At 41.2% G+C, this 17,785-nt stretch overlaps 1 protein-coding gene across 1 annotated transcript; it reads left to right on the forward strand.

Annotated features, from left to right (window-relative positions):
* Positions 1-711: 711 nt before the first annotated feature.
* On the forward strand, positions 712-17,781 carry LOC104077351 (chromosome unknown open reading frame, human C7orf31; the record flags this gene model as incomplete). The annotated part of the gene is given in 12 exon segments (XM_009578548.1): positions 712-827; positions 830-887; positions 4,536-4,579; positions 4,582-4,606; positions 9,803-9,832; positions 10,927-11,111; positions 13,299-13,384; positions 14,573-14,633; positions 14,848-14,939; positions 17,006-17,109; positions 17,276-17,539; positions 17,541-17,781. Coding segments are annotated over 12 exon segments (1,306 nt in total), but the record flags the coding sequence as incomplete, so codon positions are not given.
* Positions 17,782-17,785: the final 4 nt, after the last annotated feature.

Below are 17,785 nucleotides of genomic sequence, written 5' to 3' on the forward strand. Positions count from 1 at the left end.
AGTACCTCAGCCTTATCCTTGTCCTCAGTAGTAATGTTCCCCTCCACATCCAATAAAGGATGGAGATTCTCCTTGGCTCTCTTTTTGTCATTAATATATTTGTAAAAACATTTTTTGTTGTCTCTTACGACAGTGGCCAAATGACACAGATGTATGGAAATGTACTGAATATTCTCAGCCACTAGCACATCCCTGTGAAGTGCCTGACACAGCTTGCATTCAGTGTGAATTACAGCTACCAAATAGTAACATTTCTCACCTCTCTAGAGATGGAGAGGGAAGGTTTTCAAAGGCACAAATAACAAATCTGAAATCAGTGGGAATTAGATGCTAAAGCTTCCATCTGTACCATTGCATATATTTGCTGTCCATATGCCACTCACATAGTACTGAAGGGACTGTGCAGGTATCTACACGCTGGCAGCTGAGACTTGATTACGCTGTGAGATGCTCGTATCTATCAGCTTCTTTCTTCCTTTCACTGATCAAAACATAATAGACTTGATTCAACTTTCATTAAACAATTGCCAATCACCATTGTACTTACTTCTCCTAGTGAGAGTTCACCACCATAGTATTAAGCAGAATAAGACTGAGTAACTCAGAGCCACGAAGATAAAGCCAAGTTGTCTTTGTTTAAAAGATTTCAAGTAACCATCACTGTCGCTGCCGTTAAAGGACATATTGGGTTTGTTTTTTTTTTTCTTTCAGATATAAAGAGTTCAGGGAATCCTTTTACTGCTGCAAGCTTCCCTGGGGAGCAGAAAGGGAGCGTGGAGGAATTGCACTACCTGTATTGCCAGAAGACTACAGGGCAAAGGACAAGTCTTCTGTACATTTGTTAAAGGACATGAACTTTATGCTAGTGCTGTAGACCCCTGGCCAAGGTAGGCTAGACAAATACTTCTCACAGTAAAAATGTTTAGGTGACAGGTTTTTAGCAAGAATAGCAACAGACAGCTACCAGGTTAGACAGCAATGTAGATCAAGACATGCAAATATCTGCATTCCAAAAATGGGCAATTTAAGCTTCTACCCTTTTCACATTGCCTTAAATATTAATGTGGGAATATACTGGTACCCACAAATCTCTGCAGTGTTTCGCTGAAACACTTAAAGTTCCAAATGACCATATTTATTTTTTGCTCATCATTTGATAATTACTTACTGTTGGCTGTTGTCCCAAACACCCTTCCTGACCTTAAAAACATCACTACTGGCCTAACTTACACTGATGCTCAGGATCCACAAATCCCATAGGCATAAACATAAAAAGTTGGTGCTCAGCTTTTTCAGAAAGCTGTTGTAGAAGAAGAGATCTGTCTAGACAACAGCTGAGGGGAAGAGCTCTGGGATACGCTTACTGAGTCAGGGCTCCTTCTCCTAGCCTCTTACCACAACTAATTTCTTCTTTAGAATATATTGGGGTTGGTGCCACTTCCACTGAAACCAGTTCCAAAACTTCTTGTTCATCATGATGGCATTAGTCAAAACAAAAGGAAAAAAAATAAGACTGGCTAGCTGATAAACAGATAGGCAAATGATGATGTCAAATCTCTGTTGTTGAGACACTCAGGTAGGTTTCAAATCACCATTACTGACTTGCAGGAAAGCTTTGAAAGCAGAACATGCTTCTGCTTAGGGCTGACTTGTGGAAATTCAAGGATAACCTTCAGCCCTGCAGGCTTTCCTGGAGAACAGGAATGGAAGATGCAGACTAGGCATCTGCATGGCTGTCCAAGGGTTAAAACATTACTCAAAGGCTGGAAAGATGCCTTCCTGTCCTTGCTCTGCCCTGCATTACCATGAACTAACCTCTTTGTAAAATGATCATAGAATCATAGAATATCTCGTGTTGGAAGGGACCCATAAGGATCATTGAGTCCAACTCCCTGCTCCTCGCAGGACTACCTAAAACTAAACAATATGACCAAGAGCGTCTCCTTGAATTCTGACAGGCTTGGTGCCATGACCACTTCCCTGGGGAGCCTGTTCCAGTGACCGACCACTCTCTCAGTGAAGAACCTTTCCCTAATGTCCAACCTGAACTTCCCCTGATGCAGCTTCATACCATTTCCATGTGTCCTATTGCTGGTCACCAGAGAAAGGAGATCAGCCCCTGCCCCTCCGCTGCCCCCCTTCGGAAAGTTGTAGACTGCAATGAGGTCACCCCTCAGCCTTCTCTTCTCCAAGCTGAACACACCAAGTGACCTCAGCCGCTCCTCATAAGTTTTGTCCTTGAGACCTTTCACCATCTTGGTTGCCCTCCTCTGGGCACACTCTAATAGTTTGATGTCCTTCTCTTGAGGTGCTCACAACCACACACAGTACTCGAGGTGGGGCCGCACCAGTGCAGTGTAGAGTGGGGCAATCACCTGCCTCAACTGGCTGGCTATGCTGTGCTTGATGCACCCCAGGACATGGTTGGCCCTTTTGGCTGCCAGGGCACGCTGTTGACGCATATTCAACTTGCCATCAACCCAAACCCCCAGATCCCTTTCCATGGGGCTGTTCTCTAGCCTCTCGTCCCCCAATTTGTACATATAACCAGGATTACCCTGTCCCAGGTGGAGAATCCAGCACTTGCTCTTGTTAAATGATACTGATGGGACCTCCATTCCAGGAGCATGACAAGATGCTGTGATCCCACAGTGATAGGATCAGTGCAAGAATGTAAAATCAGCTTGAAACAAGAATTTTCATTGCTCTTGTGTTTTTCTGAATATGCAATCCCTTGGATTATTTGTTGTCCAGGCACACTAGTGTAGAGCCCCTGATCCATCCAAATGAATTCCACTCTGAAGAGAAAAAGAGGTCCAGAAACAAGCCGCCTCTTTTCCGCAAGGTGGAAAATGCCTAGGTGGCATATAGTCTGTGTAGCTGTCTTTACATTCCTACCCTCAAACTGCAAGCAAGCAAAGGTTTCGGCCAACTCAGGCATAGTACACAGGTAGGAGTCACAAGGTGACTCCTCATGAGAAGATAGATGAGTCACAGTGACTACATGCCCCATCTCAGAAAACCAACTTAGCAGTCAGAAAGGGAGAAGAGGTTTCCAAGCTACTTTATAAACCCATTTTTATGACATCCATTTGTTGTTTGTCTTGGGCAACTCTCACAGTAAAGTGATACTGCAGAAGAGTTGTTCAGAGCATAGCCAGACATCACAATCCTGATAGTGCTATTGCAGGGCCAAAATAGAGTAGCCTTTCCTCCACACTAAGTTTCTGTACAACATAGATCAGCTTCCAGGTAAGGAGCACAGCTACAGTATCCCCAACAGCACCACCTTCGCTGATCTCAGTGAAACCTACCAGACATACAGGCTAGAAATTAATTAGGAACGTACTCTAGTGCAAACAATTATAGAGGAGAAAGCTGAAGTGGGCAAGATGCAAATGAAGTATTTTCGTGGCTGTGCCTCTAATAGCACTGGCACAAATTTCAGCGGGGGAAGTATGAGAAGCCTAAATAAATATGTTTATAATACAGTCTTCCACGAGAGCTGGAAGCCTAAGTCTGACCATAGATGTCCGCGTTGCTCAACTCACAGCACCCGTGGCACAGAAGCACACATTACACTGGACAGTGCTAATGTGGGAAAGTGCTTAAAGAAGAAAGAGAAGACAATTCTGAACTCATTCTTAGACCCAGAGTATTATGAGCACATTCCCGTTGGACTGTGCTATAACCCGCAAGCTTTGGGAGCCCATTGATCCAGCCATAAAAGTCAAACAACCCCCTTCTGATTCAGCATCATTTCTCTCCCTTTCTTGCAGCCAACATCTCTTCTTCAGCCATGCAATTAGGGCCACCCATTCCTTTTAGCAACAGTCACTTGATTAGACCCTTTGGGTCAAGCTCAGCTTTAGCAAGGCCCGGTCAAAACTATAAGGCTATTTCTAATACCAGGAAAATCTTATTGGTTATGGCTGATTTTTCCAACTGCATTTCCTTCATTTTGGCACTCCTATTTGCTCTCTCTTCTGCTGTATTTTTTTTTAACCTGATGTCCCATATAACAACTGATTTGTTTTCCACTGTTTAAACTCAAAGACAAGTATGGTGGTATCTTCTCATCAGATTCTTTTCAGTGAAAAGGACCATGCAGTTTTTCTGGATTCTGGGAGCCCTTTGGCTGAAAGTGATCCCCATAATGTAGGGACCCCCATAATTTAATTCCTTACAGGACCAAAAGATGGAACCTGCACTCATTCAAGGCATTCCCACAGCTCCTACTGAGTGTTGGGGGTGCGTGGTGAGGGGCTGTAAGGGCCTTCAGAGAGGGAAATGCTCAGTGTTCTTAGGAACTCTGGATTCAGGCATGGGTGCTCAGCACCTCTCAAAATCCAGCCCTGCAGGACTTAGATTTTGAAACTGAGGAGAGATTTCCACACTAGCAGCATCTACGAGTTTTGATATTAAGGCTTATCTGAGAAATCAAGACAAAAACATATCAATTGATTTGGATTTTTATAAGCAAATAGAGCATAAGCTGTCTACATTTATGCTTTCTCTTTGCAAGGCCTTTGAAGAGGCCTTCCCGCTGAGCAATACTGTGATGTCACCCAGGTGAAAAAAGTGATATGTGTATGAATGATGAACTGTAAGTTTAAACTGTGCGTAAACCAGATTGTCAATTTAGTGAATGTAACAGCAAACTGAATATTCATTCCACTCTGGTGATATTATGCACATATGATATGAAGTGCAGATCTGACATGAAATCTGAAGGGCCGTGTTCTGTAAAAAGGGATTAGCTAGTAACTAAGGAGAGCAAACACAGTTGGGAAGGAAATTCAGAATACGGCACTGTGCCCCTTCAGTTTAGTATCTCTTCAACAAGGGTCTCTGAGTTTGCTTTACAGGTTGTCCATATTTATCAACTTGTAATACTTAAAAATATTAGCCCTTCTACTAGTTAGAATCCAGATTAAACTGAAGTAACCATGACACCATGTGCATTTCGGTCCATTTTTCTGGTATATATAGAGAGAGAGATACGTATTTTTGGAGGAGGCTTAGCAAAGATTATTGTTCTCGCTGCTGCTGTCCAAGAGATACCGGATTGAGTGAATTTGGATGCTGCTGGAGTTCTGCAATTCAACATTTTGCCACTTGATGGCAACAGCAAAACGCTTAAATTTGATCAAACTACGGAGATTTTAGATTAAGGTAATTTAAAGTGTAAATGTAAATTCTTCAAAAGCAGAAAATGAACAAGTTACACCTCTCATATTAGCACTGACAACTAGAGCATATTAGAAACCTGAGAATAATTTTGCAACGATTTCTCAGTTATCTTTATAGGGCTGTGAGGCACATTGTTTGACCCCACCACTCTCCCTTTAGCCTCCCTGCACGTGAGGTACCTGCTCCCCATTTTGTGTAAACTCAGACACTCTAGAAAAGCAGGAGAGCTAACTGTAAACACGTCACAGAAGTTACACAAGGAAACCTGCAACTCTGCTCTTTGTAATCCCCTGCTTTTTGCAGGCTTCTCTCATTATTACCTCATTACAGCATGCAGCACAAGCAGAAGAGAATGTGGTTACCTACAAGAGTGTACAAGTCAAAACTCCTTTCTACTGGGACAGCTTATGACCTTTGACCAGCAATGCACATTAGAGGCATTGGCTGTGCTGCTTCTGCAGAATTTGATTACAAGCTACAAGGAAGTAGCAAGTTATTCCTGTAAGTTTCCTAAGCACTAAGTGACAAGAACTGGCCCGTGCACTTTTGTAAGATAATGGAGAATTTTTAAATTGTTTTAGAACTAACATCCATGCAAAGTGGGCACTCTCATGTTGCACATAGATATACTTTCTCCATTATTTTGCACTCACATCTTAACATGAAACATGCTGGATCTCTAAAAATATTTATGGTCTATGCTTTATCCTAGTTTGAGCATTTTCTTTTCCCATAAGGTTGTATTTTCTCGGTCTTTGAAAGACTTTTAAATGGAAGGAAAGAATATATCCTTTAAAACAAAAAGTGAAACACGCAAAAAAAACATCTTCCATGTTCATAGTCCAAGGTCTTTCAGAGCAAGTACTCTTCCTGCTGTCAGGGACTATTAAGCGGTGACAGCCACATGGAACCTTTCCTGAAAAATACCCTCCGAGTGGTGCTCTGCAGGCCTACCTGGGAGCTATTAACACTCGGTTTATTTACCTTATAGCCTGTGAGGGCTCCTTTCAGCCATTACTGTCTTTCATGGGAAATTAATTACCAGGCATTTACAATAACTCTGTATACTTTCATGGGAGAACTATGCCTTTGCCTTAAGTATGCACACTACGTATCCTTGTGCAGTTTTGCACTAGAATGAATCACTGGGTTTGTGCAGGTGTGCTTTTGTAAGTGCATTAGCAGTGGGCCACACACATATGCCCTCCCAGTCAAATGTACCAGAGAAAAGTAGTCTCCTCCTCACATCTAAAGGTGTAATGAGTCCTCAAGTTCACATCAAACAAGACTGCAAAATCCTGAAAGGCCTTGAAAAATACGCTTCAGCCATTGCCAAGAACCCTAGTTATACACACACACTCTACATCAGGCTACAGAGTTTGCAGCTGTCCTTCCAAAGACAAATCACACCAATGAGGTTTTCGGTGGATTCAGTGACAGCACAGAATGAATGAAAACTGGCTTTTTTCCATGTGGGTTTTAATCTGCTTTCACTGTTTATCATGCCACACAGCACCTGCATTCCTCTGGCTGTCCCCCAGCTCCCTGACCCCTGGTGGTTCCCTGACCTGCAGCTCCCTGACCAAGCAGGTTTTAAGGTTAGGCAAGATAAGTGATTGCCTCCCTTTGAAAGAATAAAGCGCTGCAGAGAAAGCCAATTTACACATGTGAAACATTTTATTCTCCAGTCATAACTTCCTTCCTGTTAAAATTGGCAAAAGTGATACATCTTATTCTCTTAATAATTTACTGAGTATGTGGGAAATTAACAGGAAAGAGCAGCAAAAAGTTCTCTGGCCTGATCTAAAAAAGAAGCTGAAGGTCATGAGGCTCCCCACACTGCATCACTCTCAGGTCAACACCACACCTGAGAGAAGAAAAGCTCTTCAGAGCTCCTACCATGTGTCGGAGAGTAGAAAAATGGTGGGAAGTGATAGATCCTCATGAAGGTCACACAGGTTCCAATGTGTTTTTCATTACTGTTACTGACCAAGCGTGTCCCTGCACCCAGCGCTCAGCACTACATCAGAAAGGGAGCTGCAGAACTACTGCAGGCGAAGCCAATGTTTCCATAAGGATACTCTCTCTCTTGTGAAACTTGGTTTATGCTTATTTTATCAAAAAGTGTTTGATGAGTGCTCACAGTGCACTCATTGCTAGGGAAATGGGATGGTGTCCATCTAGACCACTCCCTGGATTTGTTCTGGGGCTTTCCAAACCGGGAGCATAAGTCCTCCTGAGTCTGACTTCTTTTCAAGAGACTGATAGACTCCATATCCTCTGTGGACTGAACATAAAGGGGAAGATAACATAATACTTAGCAACTGTTTCTTGTCTGATACTGGCAGACTCCAGCAAAAGTCTACTGCAACTCCAGTGAAAGCATCTCAGTGCCAAATTTGGAAAAGCTGCTATTCCTTTCTTCCCTTCCAGCCAGAGCTCTCCGTTTCTATACTGTCATCCATTCTGGGTGGCTTCAGGCTTGATTATCCAGTTTGAGTTTTAAAAATATACGGAACACTCTAAACAACTGTCCACCTCTGAAAATGCAAAGCTTTGCTGGCTGTTACAACCTAAGCTCACAAAACTTCTCTAAATCATGGTATAGTCTCGGAAATGCATGCTCATGCTTATTTTATTGCTGCCTTAAGTTTAGATGTTATAACGAAAAGTGCTCTACAAAGCTACTTAAGTACTTCTGCCCTACCAGAGCACAAAGCAGACTGACTGCCTTATTTTTGCATATTTCTATCAGGAACATGTCCAATGAATGCAATGAAGAATGTAACAATTCACATCATAGCACAATGTGAATGGAAATGGAAATTGAAAATACTTCTTAGTGTTTATTTACAATTTACATTGTGTTACAATTGTAATATTGTCTACAGCACTAGTAGACATATAGCACCAGCTCTAACTGTAGAAATGGAAAATCAGTTAGAAGTATCTGTGGAATACACTTTTAAAGATTGCTGTTCTGTAAGTATGACTATTTCTGTAAAAGCTTTCCGTTTTCAAGACAGACACAAAGTTGGAACCAGAGTCCCAGGTCGTTATAAATGCAACAATATACAAATGGTTGTCAGAATCCAACACTTGATTAAGTTCTGTTATCTTTGTAGCATCGCACATTAAAAGTAGATCTTTTGTTCAGCTCAGTTGAGGCATGAGTTATGCTGTCACAGTAACTTGTGAGATATCACACCTCGTGTTGGTTGCACTGAGTCCCATGGCATCACAGCACAGATTTCACAATGAAATGCATGACTTCTGCATGTTGTATCAGAACGTGTGAACAAAATTGATCTGGCACTTGAAGTTTATCTTCAAAACACCCATGCCAGTATGGAAAGAAATAAGCACAGGACTGTATTTAAATTCTTTGAGCAAGGGGGCATATTTCCTCTTTGTAACTGTGGAACACCTATTTTTACTGAGACTAATTCAATGATGGAGTGGCCAAGTGGCAGCTCTTGAGTCACAGGTGACTTGAACAGAGCTTGGGTACAGCTCCCATGCCACAGCTATGTCATTAACCAGGCTACTGCGTAATCCCCAGCTGTGGGAGGAGGGGAGTTCCCACAGGAACTGCTAAGGCTGAAATGATGGAGTCCCCACAGGGCCCATTAACATCCCAGATGGCTCTGTCCTCAAACTGAGCAAGGGGAGGAGCCCTGAGAAGTTATCACCATCTCCTGCTTGGGAATGAATCCGGGACATCCTTCTCCTCACTGAGAAAAATGAGGGGGCAATATGAAGATTTTGGTATATGGCTTGTAGAATCAAGAAACTTTGTGTAATCACTGTACAAACAATAAAGCTTAAAAAAAGACCACTAGCAGTCAATCTCTCCTACACATATACAGTAAAGACCCTTTCAAGCAAGACCTGGTAATTACGCCTTCCTCATGAAATAAATACATGAGATTTTGGAGTTCCAGGTGAACCACTTAGATCAGTCCAGTAATATTGTCTTTCAGGCATTTTTTAAAATTATTTTTTTAATTATACCACAAAGAACCATTAAGCAAATTAATTAATTTTTTAATCTCAGACATTTTTCTGACTTGGTACAATTGCCAAGAGACTCTTAGCTAGCCTCAGTGATGAAATTCTTGGCCTTTAAAGTTAGTGTTTTCTTTTGATTGCTTTTTAAAAATTTATTTGAAGCATAAAATAAGTCTCCACGGTAACATACAAATAATTTATCAGCATGGAATGAATAAGTATTTTCTCTGCAAGCAGAAACAGGACATGTTTTCTGTTTTGCATTACTGATAAAAGGATTTATTTTTAGTAATAGCACATACCATTGTTAATTAATATAGAGCTTATTACACAAAAGTGTAACAGGATAGATTTTTCCCTCACTCCTTTTAAAAAGACATTCTGCGTATCACTTGCTCCCAGTGCCTTTTCAGTCTTTGGCACCTGGCAACACAAAACATTCCTCGTGGAATGAGAAGTATCAGTAAGAATACTGTGTGCACTGCTTACACATTGATTTGTCCCTAATGTATACAGAAAGCACTGATTCAGATAAAATGTGGGAGGTGCAAATGAACGTGGGTCACTTCAGGTAACTTATTTTTCTTCCCTAATATAGGCTTCGTAAACCACCAGTTTGGCTAAGTAAGTACATTTCATCTATATTATAGCTTATCTTTAAGGCAAGGTGTTCCTCTTACAGACATAACTGCACAGTGCAGGTTCCTTGGTAATAAGCAGCACAACACTACTAGGCAAAAAACTCTTAAATGACGCATATAATGATAGGTTTAGCAGGTTAGCAGTTTTTGGCTAGCACACCCACTCTCCTAACAAATACTGATCTTGCTGACTTGCCTATGGGCTAATTGGGTTTTCTCAGCTGTGTCGTTCATGGCCTCTTTACCTAATGTGAATTAAAGGGTTTGGGAGCATCTACCAAGCACAGCTAAGGGATCTAACGTACGCATAAGGCAGATTTATGAGAGAGAAGCCTCAGAAAAGCCCAGCTTGGTAAGACATCTAGTTACGTCATGATGCACAACCTTAGGAATGAAATGAATTTGGCTTCTGTATGAAGTTGTGACTTTGCTTTATACAGTAACTGGGGAAAGGCGTTTGCTCTCAGTAAGCTGCTGTATGCAGTTGTGGTAAAGTTTAGAAGAATCCAAACAGGATGCTAGCCTCCCTCACTGGAATAAACCACTGCTTTCACTTTCCTCAGAAGATCTCACGATTCCCCTGATTTTAATAAGTTTTTTAATTATTCTATCATGAAAACCTGTAAGCTGAAAAGAACAGCCACAGGAACATGGGCACTCCATGAAATCCTGGTTCTCAGTACCCCATAAAACTCTCCAGTTTGGCTTTACCCTCCTTCTTCCCAGAAACAAACGTCTTCTTAGAGACAAATTTTGATTTCACAAGCATAAATTCAGTTACTATTAATTGGAGCTGTGCACCAATCAGAAGTCCACATTTTCCTTCCCTTAAGCCACACAAAAATAAATGTGAATTGGTATGACTGATTACATACAGAAGCTGCAAGGGAATCATCATTGTGAATTTTTTGCAGGGTGCAAGCAAGAGGGGATTAAAGAACTAAGATATCGCCTTTCTGATTCTCACATCTCTCCCAGTTCTTGCTAAGTGTTATATCTAATGCTAAAACTCTGTGAAACGCAAAATAAGGAAATTTTCTTTCTTTCTGTCCTTCTTCCTGCCAACTCAAACCAACCCAAGACCACTGTGCCTACCATTTCCCACCTCTCATCCCTACCAGACACACATCTTTAGGTACGCCATGTTCCCAAATTTCAGATCACCTGAGGATCGAGACACTGGAATCGATGCAAGCAGTCGTCAGCCTTTCCATCCCAATATCCCTACCAAGGCTTTTGTTGTGGCTGTTCTGAGGAAGACCAGAGGTAAGACCGCACTCTGTTGGTTTACCATTCATTCTTGAAACGTCCTTAGAAACACTACTGAAGTCATGACTCTCTTCTACTGAAGCTTAACAGAGCCGGAATCTGAATATATCAGTAGTCAAGCTAAGCATCTTGGCTTAAATTAGAGCTCTATGTGCTGCTAGTTGCAGTCTCTGTGGAGAATACTTCAGCAGTGAGAATGATGAATAAACACACCTTGTAGCCCCAGAAGCCAACAGAGCTATTAACATAGCTGCTAATCCCCACAAAAGCAAGATGGATCATTTAGTGTATCTGATATCTTTTGCCAGACAAATAATTCTTCACAGTCCAATAGAGTGGAAGAGAAAGGAAACAAAACGCATCAGTGCGATCAAAAAATAGCAATTTTGGGACCAAAGTCATGCCTGCCCTATGTTTGCTGAGGACAACAGAAGTACCCCTGTATCACTGCACAGATGGTAGAACAAGGTTCAGGGAGAAAAAACAACTCTTCTTATTCCTTACAAAGACTGAGATGAAGCCCTAGACATTCATTATTTACAGAACACCATGTAAGCCATCACGAGGTGTTTGTTTTTAACCCAGCAGCATTTTAACCTGAGAGTGTTTTACATAATATATTGGAGGAAAAGGACATGAAATTTTTGTTCTTATTCTGCTTTTCCCTGGAGGCATTCTACTACATCGGAATTTTGACAGGTACTTCATTTTGGAAGATTTTAAAGATGACCTGCATGAACTCATGAGGAGTCCTTGGCAGCTGCTGACTACACAGGGTTATGGGGAATTTGGGACAGGAGAAAGCCAGCACCTCTGTGTGCCATGGCAGTGCTTGCCAGGAAGGGTTTGGCAATAACTGTGTGAAACAGAAAAAGTGTACGCTGGCATGGATAAGCAGCTTTTCAGCAGAGTAAAAGCTGATAATGTTACATAGGAGGTCAATTTGCACTAATGAGCTGCCATTCCAGTCATCGGCACAGTGCTGTACAGTTATGTATATATATAATTTGGTACACGAGCCATTTTTAGTGAAGTATTTGTCCATCCAAACCCAAATTTTTTCTACAGAATATGTAATGCTAGGAGTAGTTATTTTTAGTCAGTTTTCATTGATCATTGGTCAATTTAAGAAACACTCATCATGTGTGGAGGTGGGCTTACAAAGCCTATTTTTGCACAACAGGAGGATCATCGGAGGCCAAGACCTATTTCCAGCAAAGCTTAGCAGGTTCAGAATTACTAGCTAAGGGGGCAGCTACCACTGGCACATAAAAAATACTTTAACTTCATATGCTGTTCCCTCCAAATGATTTGACTTCCTCTGAGATCAGGACACTCCAGTTCTCAATAACTGAAGGAGAAATCTCTGGTTAAGTACAGATAACCCAGACCACACTCAGGTGACTTTTACCACTGGAAGGTTGTATTTAAAAGCTTTGTGCCTTTTCTGTATCTCACCTTTACAAAACTCAGAGTAGCTATTATGTAGTCAAAGCTGACAGCATCATTATAAGGTAAACAGGGAAACTGAGGCAGAAAGACTGAAGAGAAAAAGCAGTGATAGAACCAGGGTTTGAAATTAAGCTCTTCCAAGCATGCACTGCGGTTTCATTTTTGTAAGACATCTAGTAGCACTCAGCTATTCCTCTGATGGTGACATTCTGAGTACAGAGTCAGCTTTACAATTCATCAAGCTTTATTGTTTATTGTTGCCGTTTTTAAAAATCATGCACAGAAAATGCAGTAAGAATCTTCCCTGCTGGTGTGTGAATCAACCCAGAGCTCCTGCAATTGGCCATGGACAGATGGCCTTCTGCAGAGGCAGCTGTATCTGGTATAAGATCCAACCCTCAGCTGCTTGTCACCACCTCTCTACCTGAGACAACTAGTCTTGCAGATCTGGTGGTGCAGATAATCACACTGAGTGCTTCCAAAAAGACAGTTGGGTTAACTTATGCTGATTCAATAGGTGATCTGATCTAACCCTGCTGATTTTGTACCAGAAGAGTGAAGATGAGTTCTGTCTGCAGATCCATGAGGTCAGTCTCCCAAAGTAGAAGAGACATTAGCAGAAGCTCACAGCTGTCTTTATAGTAAGCATATGTCTACAGCTTAAAATGCAGATCCATTTGTCATTCTGATCAATGGTGTTCCATTAGAACATGTTAAATATTTCCCCTATAGGTAATCCATATAGGCATGAAGTTATCAGCAAGCCCTCTGACACCCAGAAGGCTGTGCACTGGCCCGGACAGCACACATACTTCCAAGTATGTAGTTCAGACAGAAAAGAGCAAAATGCCTTCTTTTTTTTTTAATTAAACTTTTCTGCATCTTTTTCATGGGAGGCATTTTTACACAGAGAGCTCCTGTACTGTTCCAAACACTTGCAGACCATGAATTAGGCATCACGCATACAAAGAATGAAAAGCTTTAGAGACAGTTTTCAGCCACCTCAGCCATATATAAACAAGATCAGAAGCTAGCAGGCTGTCCTGTGACTGAAATCCTTTAAGTACTAACTAGCTCTCATAGGACCTAGCCAAGTAGCTCTGGAGATAAGAACAAGAAGAAGAAACAATAATAGCTGCTGACCATACATTTGGGAGAGGGGGAGGGAGGGCTTCATTCAGAAGCCCAGATTACGCTCTGCCACCCTTCAAAGAAATGGGTTTGGGCAGCAGTAGATCTTTGCTCCTCCTTACCTCTCCACAAGCCCTGCCAACATACTGACAGGCTGGTGTCTCTGTTTCCATGTCTTCAGGAAAATAGACATCCTCTTTGTGGATGGTCTTTGACTCCAACCTTGCCTTCCCCAGTGTAATGATGGAGACTGGGCTTGTCCATAAAACAGAAGAGTGAATTTGTTCATGAACGATCACATTTCTACTATTCTTCAGCTAGTTCTCTTCCCAAAGGGATGTAGCCTGAAGTTTGATGACAGATAAAAGTGATTAATAGTGTAGGAAAAAATAGTGGTGAACAAAGAAAGATACAGCCTTTGTAGACACATAGTCTTACGGATGTGGCAAGGGAAACAATAAGCAGCAGTCCATTTTAAGGCAGTCTATAATTGTGACTACAAAAGAAAGCTTATACAGCATGTAATGTTCTGCCTAGGTATGGCTACCATGGAGAACTTGATTCCAAGTTATTTGAATTGAGTTCAGCTGAAATATGTACCTGTTGAATCTTCCACTCGAGTAGCAATATTGAAAACATTTTTCCACCACATTTTTACTTTTATTAGCACTTACTAAACAGATAATTGGGGGAGGGGAGGGTGATGCAACATGTTATTTCAAACCTTTAAAATAGTCTTCTCCATCCAGCACACATATTTGGTTTATACCTTACCTATTTCTTCTTATCCTTCAGTTTCCTAAGTTTGCTGAGGAAAAAGGTCAAATATACTATCCAAAAGATAGTGGTCCCCAACTCTGCTTTTGAAGTGCTAGAACATAACCTCTCTCCAAGAAAGGGCTCTGGGGATCACAACATAGAGTCGGGACTTCACAGGTAAGCATTTTTTGTTAAATTAATTTACTTGGGATAGCAATAAGAGACCACAAAGTGTTAGCCCCTAAATTTCTCAATGAAATTCATTTTTGTAATTTAGTAACAAAGGCCACAAAAACTGTAAATTATCTGAGGTTTTTCAGGGGGACTGTGCATTAATTCTGATTTTCCTAACCAATAAAAGTGTGTGACAATAAAATATGTCTCCATTAAGGAAGAGGTCCTATGGATCCACTTATCCTGGATAACTATTACATGAAAGCAGCTGGCAGATTAACTGGAGAACTAGCTGAAGACATAAAACTAGTAAGTACTGCATTTACTAAGAATCTTATGCTTCCACCATAAGTAATACTGGCAAGAGTATTGCCAGATTCAGCTAGCAGAATTAAGCCTTCCCTTTGATAATACTTAATCGCAGGGCAAGGCTCACTCTAAAACAGAGGCAAAAGTTCAGTATACTAAATCAGTCCTGACACAGCCGGTTAACAGAACTTCTGTAATGGATTAATGAGTTGTTCAGGGCTTACAGGGGGGAAAGTTATTGTGATTATCTGCTTATTTTTTATCTTACCATTTAAAGTTGCCACCAACACGACAGCAATTCAAACGACCTTTTGCCTTCAGTAGTATGAGTAACAGTCTCCATAAAACGAGTTGGCAGCTCTCATGTGAATGGTGCAGCACTGCAGAGATGGAAACATATTGGGTGGATGTTCAGCTGGTGTTAATCAGGACAACCCCACTGAATTCATCAACTTACTGTCTTTATTGTACACTGTGTATTTGATAAGTGACCTATTACCATTGCAGACTATTGCCTCCTTACCAACTATACCAGTTTGAGTTTGGCAGAGTTTCTATGACTCATTCTCCTCCATTTATGTGAATGATTTGCCTTTCTTCCTTAAGGGTGCATCAGTAACATTATCAGATTCTATTTTAATGAAAAGATTTACTCTAAAGAATTATAAAACTATACTGTAAAACATGTTTATTGTCTTCAACAATTTTTATATTCTGTATGGCCTGTATAAAAGTGAAAAGATACTATTTTTATTAAATGCTACTCATGCAAACGAAGCATAACATGGTATAAAAGCATAGCAAATCAAGTTGAGCTGCTTTTTCCTAATGCATCATTACCTGTAATGGCTTAAGTCATTCAGTGACACCTGCACATTGTCATGCAGAGTACACTCGTCTAATTTATTCTGACTGACTAAGCAATTCTGCAGGTAAAACAGAAGGAATGGATTCCTGCTCACCATTCCACAGCACTGCTGGCTTTACAGCACTTCCAGGTTCAAACTGCCCAGACATAGAAGAAGCAGGGCAACTAAGTAAGATGCTGTCATTTTCTTATAGTCCAAAAATGGCCCTGGACGTAAAGTCCCCAAATTGCCCTGCTTTTTTTCTAATGGATTAAAAAAAAAAAAAATCCAAGTAAGGAAATCCCTTTTGAAATGGCATTTACAAGTTTCTGATAATTGAATCCCTGTATCTGAAATGGAAAAGCTGTCTAACTTTTTCTCCCGTGTGATGAAGAAACAAATGTTTCGTTTTATGATGATGAACACTTTAAAGAACACCTTCAACAGCTTGTCTCTGGAAATGAAAATCCAAACTAACAGCTGACATTAATTCAAAACTGAGCAGTTTTATTGCTCTCTGGCTTCCAAAGTGTGATTGCAGAGGCCTACCCTGGGCCATGCTGATTTAGCTGAACAACATTATTCCACTTAAAGCATACATATGTTAAATATCAAACACTCAGATTGTTCAACACAGTAACTGCTGAAGACCATCCTTTGGCTATAGGACTCAAATGTACTTCATGTTCGAACAGTTCCTATACAACACGGCTTTGACTCTGCACCAGTATCTGACACTTCAACAGTACAAATAATTAACACAGGGTAACAGTATTCAAGCACTGCGTCAAACTGTGGTTGAGAAAACTAAAAAGCCACATGCCAGTGAGCATCCTCAGTCCCACTTGCAACAGTTCCTAAAAGAAGTCAAAACCACACTAATGCAAGTCACCATTTATACTATCATATTGTTTATGAGACCACAAATGGGAAGACAGATGCTCACAGAAGAAAGAAGAGAGCACAAGACATCTATACCCATTTATATCTTATGCATTGGGGTAGAGCAGAATATTTTCTTTTCCAAAGCATAAAGACTGACTCTAAGCTCCCTATGTGGCAGGATAATAATGAATGTCTGGGCTACTTCCCTTTGTCTGGGAGACCCCTAACTGAGCCATTTCACTAGTCTCAGACAATGGTCTGCAAAAATAAGCAGTCCCTGCTAAAATAAGAGACTTAGATGACAGTGTAAACCCTGTTACTTCCTCCATATAGAAAGAAACATTTCTGCCTAGTTTCTCACAAGTGAGACCTCTTGAAGGGTGCACTGCATGTTTACCTCAAGGTCAACATCCCCATGAATCAATTCTGCAAGAACAGTACTCCTCCAATGTTCAGATGCCTCCGCCTTTATTCAGGCTTCCCGCTGTTGAAGCCAGATACTTAGGCACAATGCTGAGTAAAATAAAAACAGTGACCAGTCTAGGTCAGCGGCATAAAGTGACAGAAAGCACAGACCAGAAATAGGATGTGAGCCAAGAGCAGGCCACTCTGTCTCAGACAATGCTACCAGAAAGTTCATTATCTGGATAAAAGGCCACCAATAAACAAACTTCAGAAAATCACTGACACATTGCAAACAGAAGCATTGTACAGGGGGCAGCTTTCAGGAAGGCCTGAACTTGAACCCCTTCCAAAATCTGCATGTTCCCTTTCCTACGAAGACTTCAAGCCCAGACATTTGGATGAACATATAATAGGGGAAAACTCTGTTAGTCTAAGTAAGCCAGGCTTACCACTGGATGTACAGTGAGGAAAGTAGAATTTTGTTGCACAAGCTTTGGCATCAAAAAGCATGTCAGCCTGCATGGAGACCAGAGGATGGACCAAGAGAGACAGCACTGCCTGAATAGATCCCTAGCTGTAAGGATCCTCGGCACAAGACAGCACTGCTGGCGCTGCAGCATTCCTTCTCTAAGACAGCAGCACAAAAACGTTTTCATGATTCCAAACGAGGAGAGACAAAAGACCTCAGAGATAACATTACTGAGGGAA

The sequence above is a fragment of the Fulmarus glacialis genome, unplaced genomic scaffold (assembly GCF_000690835.1).
Source record: "Fulmarus glacialis isolate BGI_N327 unplaced genomic scaffold, ASM69083v1 scaffold41745, whole genome shotgun sequence".
Taxonomy (NCBI): domain Eukaryota; kingdom Metazoa; phylum Chordata; class Aves; order Procellariiformes; family Procellariidae; genus Fulmarus; species Fulmarus glacialis.